The sequence below is a fragment of the Clupea harengus genome, unplaced genomic scaffold (genome assembly GCF_900700415.2).
Source record: "Clupea harengus unplaced genomic scaffold, Ch_v2.0.2, whole genome shotgun sequence".
Lineage (NCBI taxonomy): Eukaryota > Metazoa > Chordata > Actinopteri > Clupeiformes > Clupeidae > Clupea > Clupea harengus.
In genome coordinates, this window is record NW_024879706.1 from 12,594 (window position 1) to 24,004 (window position 11,411).

The 11,411-nt window shown below is 39.8% G+C and overlaps 1 protein-coding gene across 1 annotated transcript; it reads right to left on the reverse strand.

Annotated features, from left to right (window-relative positions):
- Positions 1–1,187: 1,187 nt before the first annotated feature.
- On the reverse strand, positions 1,188–7,085 carry LOC105893520 (asporin (LRR class 1)). Its single transcript, XM_012819946.3, has 8 exons — positions 6,459–7,085; positions 5,167–5,446; positions 4,628–4,740; positions 4,185–4,398; positions 2,228–2,338; positions 1,796–1,889; positions 1,530–1,668; positions 1,188–1,382 (listed from the first exon to the last, which is right to left on the reverse strand). Exons 2-8 carry the CDS (start codon positions 5,393–5,395, stop codon positions 1,188–1,190), a joined length of 1,095 nt encoding a protein of 364 aa, XP_012675400.3. The 5' UTR covers positions 5,396–5,446; positions 6,459–7,085.
- Positions 7,086–11,411: the final 4,326 nt, after the last annotated feature.

An 11,411-nucleotide genomic window follows, 5' to 3' on the forward strand; every position in this document is an offset into this window, starting at 1 on the left:
TCGAACAAGCATAGTGAAAACAATTCATACACGGTACAATTCCAGTCGCAAATTTATTGGGCTCATTTAAACCAGATATCCAAAACAACAAGTAATAGAAGAAGACATACAAGAAGTTTTCTACCAAAATAATGTTTCAATGTATTTATAGAGGGATTTTGAAATGACTTGGTGAAATAGCCAATCAAATCATCATTCAACCAAACACATGTCATAGTATTTTAGTCAAGGGTTGAAAGGTCGCCAGAATGAGTCATGCAGTGTCCACTTTTCCTGAAAAAGGAAGTTCGTCCATTCTTTGTAATATAATCAAATTCTTCATCAAATTAATTTATGGCCAAGCTCATTATTTTTGTCATTTGCTGTTAACATATACATATATCTCAGTGTGTGTGAGTGTATGCAGATGACGTTTTGGGATAAATGTTTTTTTGTGTGTTACTAGGCCTTTAAAACTGTTGTAGCAAATTATAATGTAATATTGCCGTGCTTTAAGAAATGGAGATACAAAAAGTGAAAAAAGAAAAAATTATCTTAAAGATATAGATACAATTCTGCAAATCTAGCTTGAAACCATTTAACATTTTACTGCTAGGATAATGGACAGGCCAGTATTTTACCACATCAAGAACATTTCAATGAATAAGATAAGGTAAGTGTAATGTTACTTGCACTGTTTAACTGTAACATTACCGAGGACATGCAATATTTATGCTATGTTTTTTTGTGTGTGTGTCAGGATCATGCTGGAAAAGATGATCACTGAATTTTAGTTTACCCATGACTTTCTAACATTGACTAGATGCATATGACAACAATAACAATGTAAACAGTTACTTTCTAAACCTACAAACCTTCTGATTGAACAAAATGGTTCTTAAAAAAGTGAAAGAAAAAAAAAATCTGTTCATTAGCACCAGCTTTAACTTAACCTCTCCTGCGCTTTCCTGTACCAGATAATTCAGTCACGGATGGTTTTATTTCTTTGAAGTCACTGTTCATATTCAAGTAATTAGACTCTGCTTTGTCTTCTCCAAACCCATGCCGAGTCTAGAGAACTGCAGTCAATGACTGGTGGTAGTATTTGATGTAGGTCTCTAAACAGGATGAAAAGGTGTTGTTTGCTACATACTGAGTTGGAATGATTCCCTGTAGGGCAAGAACACAGAACACTGTCTCAGTGTTGCTCACTTCCTCCTGTTCCCAACATGGAGTCCTCGGCTTGAAACACAGCGGAACGCAGCGGGCTGAATCTGCCAGTGCCTGACTGGATTGGCAAAGAGACTGATGCCATTGTAGAGGGCCTTTTTGGCCCGGACGTCAGCAGGGCAGAAGTCATTCATTCCCACAGTTTGAATTTTATTGGCATGAAGTAACAAAACCTAGACGGCGGTAGACAGGTAGAAACTCAGGTTCAATTTTGTGTCTTTGAATTTATTGAATCATTTATTGTAGAATATGACCTTCAATGCCGTAATTCTCTCCTGAGAAAGATGCATAGAGTAAAAATAAACCCACAAAAAGCTTACCTGGAGATACTTAAGTGAATTCAAACCTGGCGGAACTCTCTTCAGTTTGTTGTTGTCCAAGCGGATTTCTCGGATGTTGGGAATGCTGGCAAGGCTTCCATTCTCCACGTACTTGATTTGGTTGAACTCTAAACCCAATCTGTCAAATGATGCTTTGAGTCAAAGGGGATGATCGACATGCCTCTACTGTGCTTCAGTAACACTTATCTTTGACATGTTCAGAGACACAATAGAAGGACTTGCATGCATCTCCAGTGTTTTTTTACCTTTGCAACTTTTTGTATCTGAAAAAGTCCTCAACCTCCACTTTAGCGATCTTGTTGTAATCCAGGTTAAGATCGACGAGCGCAGACGGCAGATCTACAGAAATAACATTCGTTTATCACTGTGCAAAAAGTTGGTTTTATGTACGCATATCCAAAAAATAAATTAAATAGGTACACACTCAAAGTGGTGAACAAAATAACAAGGTAAGTTGCGGCAAGCAGTTCAGTCTTCCATGTCATTTATTGTTTGCTCTGTTTCCATCCCACAGGATCTTTGCCCGGGGAAGTTCCCATGGGATCAAAACATTACAAACAATAAATGCCTTTGGAGATGCAACTGTTTGTCACTCCTTACCTTGTGCTTTTTATCACTGTGCAAGCTATAACATGCGGCTGCATTCCACACAGGCACAAGCATATGTGAGAGTTTACCTTTGGGTACTGCTGTCAGCCTGGCCTCAGCAATCCGCAGATAAAAAGTAGACATGCCTTCAAAAGCTCCAAATTCAATACCACTGTTCGGAATCGGGTTGGCACTCATCTCTAGGGCAGACACAGTGATAGAAATATGTAAACAAATGTTTCAGTGGAATTAATAATTCATTGAATAGTCAGTATTAATACGCAAAGACAGTCCAATTTTGACTATTTTAATTAATACGTTTTTTATGTCATTTAAGGCATAAATATGCACAAAAACCTTTTTAGCATTATCATAGCGTTTAGTTAGTCTCAAAAACCGTGCACATAAAAACCACGTGCATGTCCGTCATACGAGTGCACAGAACACTAGCGGAAAAGTATCCTGGCAAGGGAGCATTTGTGCTCCGCATGCAGAAATGTGGTTTTGTGAGCATGGGGCTGTGACAAGCTAACATGAAACGAAACTTATAATGATTGCTAAAACACTAATAAAATAAGACAAAAAATTATTGTTGTTATTGTTTCAAGACCGTGGACGTCGTATCCATTCAAGGTGGCAGGTGTCACACTCTCAAAATTCTGTGAACAGCATGTAGCTATGTCGATATATCATGTCAGGACGCTAACCCCAAATGTTAAAGTTCCTTAGCAAAGTTACCATCAACGGCAATACACTTCATCCACGAGAAAGGATAGCAAGACAGAGCATGAGTGACAAACGTAATGTTTTTTAACAAACATGTGAATTCTATAGGGGTTTCCGGTTAACTGTACTTGGTTGACTGTGAAAACCCATGTCATATTGTTTGCCTGAAGTAAATGGTTGAAATATTAGATTGCGTTCTTGCCTTTTACGTATTAAAGGTGTAGTCCGTGAATCTAATCCCATACACTTTTTGTTAAATTCAGCGAATTGCTCCTCATGGTCCTCTAGCTGTCCATTCAGTGTTTGCACTCATTAAAAGTCAGGTGTTTGTACACAGTCCTGGCTCTGTCAATGGGAAACAAACATAGTGGCTCCCAGCCAATCAACACAGTGCTTTGGGAGAACGGAAGGGAGTGGTATAATTGAATTGACTGTTGAGCACAAAAAGGCTTTTGCAAAACTGAAACTGAATCGCGGACAGCATCTTTAACAGGCTTTCAGTCTGAAACAAATGTAGCTTATGTATGTTTATGTATGTTTATTTATGCACTGTGAAGGTTTCTAAGCTCTAAAACCTTTACTTTTCGAGATATTCAAGAAAAAACTATTTTTGTTTATTCGCGGAGGGCGCAAAAAGTACTCCACTAGCAGGCTCAAGTTGAGTATGCATTATGAGCGGCACAACTTTTCTCAACGGTTTCTGGCTAATTTGACCCTGAGGAACAAAACTAGGGTGCTGTTGTTTATTGTGACCGAGCGAACATCAAGATTTTGCCACGCCCTTTTAGCGTGTGTCCAGCGCATCTGTATCTCAGCTTCTGAAGGTCGTAGACACGGAATAGGCATGTTTATATATGCACTGTTAAGGTTTCTAAGCTCTAAAACCTTTACTTTTCGAGATATTCAAGATTTGAAGCTTTTTGCGCCCCACGCGAATATCCCCCCCAAAACATCTTGAATATCTCGAAAGGTAAAGGTTTTAGAGCCTAGAAACCTTCATAGTGCATATATAAACATGCGTATTCCGGTCATTTTGAGACCAAATTCAAGTGTCTATGGCCTTCAGAAGCTGAGATACAGATAACAGCACCCTAGTTTTGTTCCTCATGGTCAAATTAGCCAGAAACCGCTGAGAAAAGTCACGCCGCTCATACTTCATACTCAAACGATGGGCTGCTACTGGAGTATAATCAAGGGTGTATGTTTGAAAGAATATTCTATAAAAAATATTTACGTTTCGTTTGAGCCCCTATACCTATTAACATGATCCCAACCAGGATTATTTATGCAGTCCTGTCCTCAAATGATTGCGTTGTCTACCTAGAACTTGCAAGGACATCATGCCCTTGAAAGCATCTTTCTGGATCCGGTTTATGTTGTTATCACTGAGACGTAGCTCCAGGATACTCTTCGGCAAGTTGGCTGGTATTGCAGTCAGGAGGTTGTAGGACAAGTAAAGAAGTTTCAGCTTATTCATATCTCGGAAAGCCCGTGGATGGATCTTTGTGATTTCATTGCTGAGCAGGAACAAACCCTGCAGTGACGGATGCACAGGAGAATTGGAGAAGCAGTTGTAAATAGATGGTTTATGCCATTTTGTAAAATTGCTTGGTATTTATTTATATGATGAAAAACCTTTGTTAACCATTAAGCATTGTTAAATGTGAGATGCATTAGACAAGGCGTTTCTAGGAGATAGTGATAGAAACAGATGTCTTTCTTTGAAACACGACAGAAATCCAGGCAAATGATCTGTTTCTCACATAAAGGTTGTTCAAGCCCTTGAAGTCATCCTCCTTAATCTCAGAGATGTAGTTATTCTGGAGATCAAGCATCACTGTGTCTTCTGGAAGTTTGTCTGGAACCTGCCCTAGGGCTGAAAAGAAGAAAAAACCTAATTAGGGTGATTTGTACTCCAACGTACACTGGATAGAAATGGTGTAAAATTGTCAACTTGTATTGAGGCAGTTCATATTTGCCGCTGTTAAACTAGTAAGTAACAGCAAAATAAATCGCTAGATGTTAAAAATATTTTAAAACTTAATTTTGGTGCATTTTATAGTTTTGATGGTCAATGCTGTGATGACGCATGTAATAGGCTACATGGGGTTAATAGGCTTCATAGAAGCTAGCTTCATTTGTAGTCAGTTCAGACGCAACATAATCCTTGGACATATTTTACAAACTTTATATTTAATCTGCTTTCAGTAAGACCTGTTGCTGGATGTGCCCTACAGTGGAACAGGTCTACGTAAAACAAACACAGCTTTTTATGAAGGTGATAATGACAAGGAACTCTTACCTTTGTCTGAACACCTAACAACTCTTAGTGAGCATTCACAGTCACGAGGACAATCCAGTAGGTCATTGTCATAATCGTCGTCGTCGTCGTCATCGTCGTCGTCATCATCATCATCCCCAAAATCCCTCATCATGATGTCATGGATATTCATTGTATCCATGATATCAACTGGCCGATAGGGTTTGCCATGGCAACGCAGGAGGAGGAACATCAGTAGAAATAGCTTCATAATGCAAGTTAATAATGCTGAAGATTCTCAGGGAGCAGCTTCAGGGAGAATCTGGATGAACAGACAGAGACTCTCTTTACTTGCGTAGACGTTTGCCATAGAAACCTGCTTTGGAAAACATATCAACAAACATTTCTATCTGTAGTCATTACACTTATTATTAGCAAAAGTCAAAATAGCAACTTGTCATGCTGTCGTTGTATATAGCATTATTCAACACTGGAAGGAGGAAACAATAAATGTGACTGAATGACTTGACTGACACTACTGTTAAACTGGAGAGTTGAAGTTTACAGGGAACACTGAGGATTAAAGAGTCGGCACTATTTTTTTCTTTATCTTTTCAAAAGTTGGTTCTTAAATTGTCAGCACCTCATATACAACTCTGCTGTAAATAGTCAGTTCATTAGGCAGTGAAAATTCTGCCAAACTTCAGTGAGTTCATGACCAAAAGCCATCAGCCATGAAAAGATCGTGAACAGTCTAACAATGAGGGACTTCTTTTTGTGTCTGCACTGAGGCTGAAATGGGACAGAGGAGTTATGGGAAAACACATCTATTTTGGTTTGGCACAGATAAAGGCGAGTAAGCAAAAGCAATATAGATAAACAGTAATGTGGACCACACAGACTTAATTGCATTATAAAAGAGTGGACTAATAAGCTGACTTGCACTTTCAACCACTGAAATTACGTTCTCTTGTAAAAAAAAAAAAAGGTTGAGGTTTTCTGCCGATTTCTCTGTACTTGAAACTGATTTTTGAGTATTAAAGGACCAGTGCATTTCCTCATGCAAAAATGAAATCTTTTATTTGACATATATTTCTCATGTTATTTAATTAAAAGTTATATCGAGGGTAATTAAAAAGTATCAAGTATAGTTGAAAGCATCAAGATGATCAATAACTCCATCATTTTTGAAAAGTTGAAATGGGATTTATTTGATAAAGAACACTTTCTTTATAAATGTTATGACATAAAGTTAATGTTTCTCATGAAAATGTATATCATTTTGCACTAAAGCTTAACATAATACAACATAATATTAACATAATACACCATACCTGAAATTTGCGTTATCCTTATTTAACTCCGGGAGGATTTCTGAATGAAAGGAATCAGGTGTGCTGTGAATCCAATGAAAGCTGCTCGATGGAAGTTCAAAACAAGCTGACGGGTGCAGCCCTCCAAAGCAAGAGATACATTCCTGAGTGAGAACAGCAGTCTGTTGCCTGGATGACAGGCTGTGCATGAATAAGGCACTTACACAGATCGCAGCATCCCTGTGTTCTAGGCTGCTATTGAAAACACATTGTTACCGCTCATATGTTTCCCATCAGAGCTTGAATCAATGCCAACATGGTTACTGTGTTTTTTTATACGGTTAGACCTTATAAAGGATTTTCCGGAGGGTTCGTACAATCGAGTAGTGTGGGTGGGTGGCCTCGTGCCACTTTAAATACTAGACATGTATTAAAATGGCTCTTGGTGGGATGCGTGGTGGGAAATAGCATTACATAATTTGAAAGGGAATCTGGAAGGCAACTGGATTTGCAGATCCTTTAGTTCACCCTCCCAGAAATCTGATTTTCAACATTTGAATGAAAAATGGGTCTTTAAACATTTTTTTGTAACTTGGTAATTGTCATGCACTTTAACCACCAAAATGCTCATGCAACTGTGTGCAGAAGAGGCATAACTGAGGAAGTATGCACAACTCAAGGACAAGAAGGCAGTCAAGACAGTGTGGCAATTCTAGCTGTGTATGCATTAATCAGAATTCTAGCTGTGTATGCATTAATCAGAATTCTAGCTGTGTATGCATTCTAGTATGAAATGCTTAACACCAAGTTCCAACTGAATACAAAAGCATGGCAAATGTAGCATTATACATTGTAGACTTCCATTTTGTGCTTGACTTTATGTCCTTCAGGGGCAGTGCCTCATCTACACATTTATTTATGTGTATGTGTGTAGGCAAATATATGTTTCATGATTAGACTCATTTGTTGGACTGAGGTGTTCTTTCATGGAAATAATCCTCCCCATCCCTTATATTGAGCTGGAAACTCCCTCTATCTGTGTAGACAATGTGGAGAAGGTTGATACTTATATATTATATAAGTATCATATATATTATTATATATCACTTATATCCCATATTTTTATATCTTGGACATAATGGGCTTTTCCTGGTGCTGGGTATGTTTTTCATATTTTTTTGTAAACTTACAGTAGTGCTCTTATTTTGAATATTGTTTTGAAAATGTTGAAAGAGTCCTGTATGTTCTGCTAAAATCCCCATCAAATAATGATACTGTGAAGAGTTTGGACTTTGGTGCTGGAATATGTGCAAAAACAACCACAGTGACGAACTGTTTTGGTGATTCTCTAAGGTCTTTGGTATGCTCTAAGCATAAAAGCTCCTAATCACACCATTCATATGAACAAATACATGGCCATCTAACATGTATGTAGGGCCAATGATTTTCCGTTTAAAAACAATGCATTTTCCGTTTCACATTTGGTGAATTCCGTTTTTTTTCCGTTTCAGCTCATTTTGTTCACCCTGAGGTAGATTGATGGCTTAAAATGAGTGAATAATATGTGCCCTTCTTAGATTGTTGTTTGCCAGCCATCAACAGAACAGAAGACTAAACATTTTTTGTTTTAAATGCGATTGGGAAGACGAGCGCGTGAATGTGACTGAATGTGGCTTTAGCGGAGATCTGTGGGTCAACCGTTGAAAAGGGGGGCGTGGCCGGAGCAGAGTTCAGCGCAGACGTGACATTTTCTCAGTGGTTTTGTTCTTTAATTAATGTTTGTTCATCGTTGCAATCGTTGTTGTGTTTATTTGAAAGAAATATAGCCTTGCAGCCCAAATACAGGGGAATTTGGGCGATTTGTATGAACAAAATGATGTTTCCGTTTCAAAGGTGCAATTCCGTTTCAAAGTGTTCATTCCGCGAATTCCGTCCGTTTTCCGTTATCGCGGAAAATCATTGGCCCTATGTATGACCCTGTCACTGCTGTATCAAGCGGTATCAGTGGAAGGGCTAATGGTCTTGAACCATGCATCTACAGAGGGAGGCTGATTGAACACCCCACCCCTCTTACACAAAACCATCTCACGAGGGAGTGTCTTTTGGAATAGAGAAGAACACTGCTGTTTTACAGTATTCACTTTATGCCTACACATGCACATGTACATTTTGACCCAAATGACACTCCCTAACTGTCCAAATGTATTATACTGTATGAGTAAACATTCAAGAGCTCACACTATTTATTTATGTCCACACAAAAAAAAAAAAGCATGCAGTGGGAGTAATACAAACTATTACCACAACGCAGACTGCACATTATATCCATCCAGTATGGAGTAAAACAAACTATTACCATAACGCAGACTGCACATTATATCCATCCAGTATGGAGTAAAACAAACTATTACCACAACGCAGACTGCACATTATATCCATCCAGTATGGAGTAAAACAAACTATTACCATAACGCAGACTGCACATTATATCCATCCAGTATGGCCGCCACTAAACGCAGTGACATATAGGGTCAAGGGGCATCACTGAGTGCCAAACCCTAGTCGTCATAACAACACTATTCCATTAAATTCAATTTGACTTATATAGCGCCAAAACAATAACATTGTCTCAAGGCGCTTTCCAGAGCCCAGAGCCTGAACCCCCCTGGAGCAGGCACAAGGGCAACAGGGGCAAGGAAACTCTGTTAGCAGAAAGAAACCTTGGGCCAAACCTGGGCTCATTAGGGGGGGCCCATCTGCTTGGAGCTGGCCGGGTAGAGAGTTAGAGATAGAAAAAGGGGAGTTTGGGGGCGAGGTGGCAAAAGGGAGGGGAGAGAATCAGAAACATGGCAGATGAATTCATACACCTATCAGGATAAGCATGCTAGCACACATGTGGCAAATGTACACGAATCGTACAAACGTAAGATGGTATATACATGATACATACAAAATGAATAGTGGATAAGATGGGGAGAGAGCATTCAACTATTGCAGAACAGTTTAGTGGGTATACAGTGTGCTCGTAAGGTTACTATTACAGGGGTAAGTAGAGCAATGAAATAGGAAACTGTCGATAGTGGCAGTTATTTACATCAAGGGTAAATGGACTGGAACAGAGTATGTAGATGCATCATGAGCAGGTTAGAAGTAATGCATGACGGTGGGGATGGGTTGGTGTAGGCACTAGCAAATATGTTACGCTAAAAGCATTAGCCTATGCTAAAAAGATGATCTCTATACAACACGCAAATCTCCTAGTGTGACAGTTAGAAATTAGACGTACTCATCTTGTTCCTCCTTGGATAGTAGCAGTTCATAAAAGCTGTACCTTCACATCACACTATTTCTCATTGTCCTTGGAATGGAAAAGCTTGGTAAAAAAAACGACTCCAGGTCTCTCCATATGTTTACATTTACATTTACATTCAGCAGACGCTTTTATCCAAAGCGACTTACAAGGTATACACATTATTTACACTGATGGCACACTGCACATCAGGAGCAATTAGGGGTTCAGTGTCTTGCTCAAGGACGCTTCGACAGGGAATCGAACTAGCAGCCTTCTGATTACTAAACGACTTCTCTACCTCCTGTACCACTGTCGCCCCTAGTCAAGTATGTCCGTTTACACACACGAGTGGACATGTATTACACCTCCTACGGTGGGATTCCATATCTACTACCATCTACTTCTACATGGCGGGGCTTACCTCCAAATAAAGGAAGGAACTTCTTGGAACACTCTGACCTGGGTGAGGTGTGTTTCCAGTGGACCTTCACCCATGTGGTGTACAGTACCTCTCTGTTATCGCCACAGGTGATGATGAAGTCTAGGGCATGTGAATAGAAACACTGATGAAGAGGTGGGTGTTTGCGCTTTTCCTACTGGTGCTGTGACTGACAGATGGACATACCTGAAGATTTCACTTATTTTATGTACTTTTTAGTCAGTGACTTTATGTGTCTTATGTGTTTTACTTGGAAAGAAAAGCCTTTAAGGTTTATGCCAACGCTGTTATGGTGTTGAGGTGATAATGTGGTGTGAAAATTGAATTTGAGATTTCATAGATTTAATTTCGTTTGATCTCATTTTTCTCGCCATCGGTGACGATGACCCTGACTTCAAAGAGTTAGTGAGTGCTCCACAGATACCCAGTCCCCGAAGCTGGGTGAGTTCTGCTTCCACTAAAAGCTAAATATTACATGATGACTTTTCCAGGCGGTGTTAATATGTGCTTAGAACAGCAGAAAATACAAGCTGAAGCTGTAGTTATGGCTCACACAGCCGTGCCAAATATGTTGAGTTTGGCACATACGCCAAACATGATGGAAACTCTTCGCTCTGCCTACAGTGCCTCATCTGCAAAATCTCAAAAGTGGTGTAATATTTTCCAGCCTCCATCCTGATACCAGTCTGGTAGCATCATTATTTAGAATATCACTCGTGTTGTAATAATATAGTCATTCTTGAGACCATATATTTTGAAATGATTCGCCAGCCATGAAAACTCAGAAATGTGCTGAATTCTTTCTGGCAACCAAGAGACTTCCTTTGCCCTGGGGGACCTCAGTAACACAGTCAACCAAGAGACTTCCTTTGCCCTGGGGGACCTCAGTAACACAGTCAACCAAGAGACTTCCTTTGCCCTGGGTGACCTCAGTAACACAGTCAACCAAGAGACTTCCTTTGCCCTGGGGGACCTCAGACCTCAGTAGACACAGTCAACCAAGAGACTTCCTTTGCCCTGGGGGACCTCAGTAACACAGTCAACCAACAGGCTTCCTTTGCCCTGGGTGACCTCAGACCTCAGTAGGCACAGTCAACCAAGAGACTTCCTTTGCCCTGGGGGACCCCAGTAGGCACAGTCAACCAAGAGGCTTCCTTTGCCCTGCGGGCATTCAGTAGGCACACACCCCTCTTTGCTATCTTGACCAGCTTGTCTGGAATCTAAGATTTAGCTTGCCAATGTA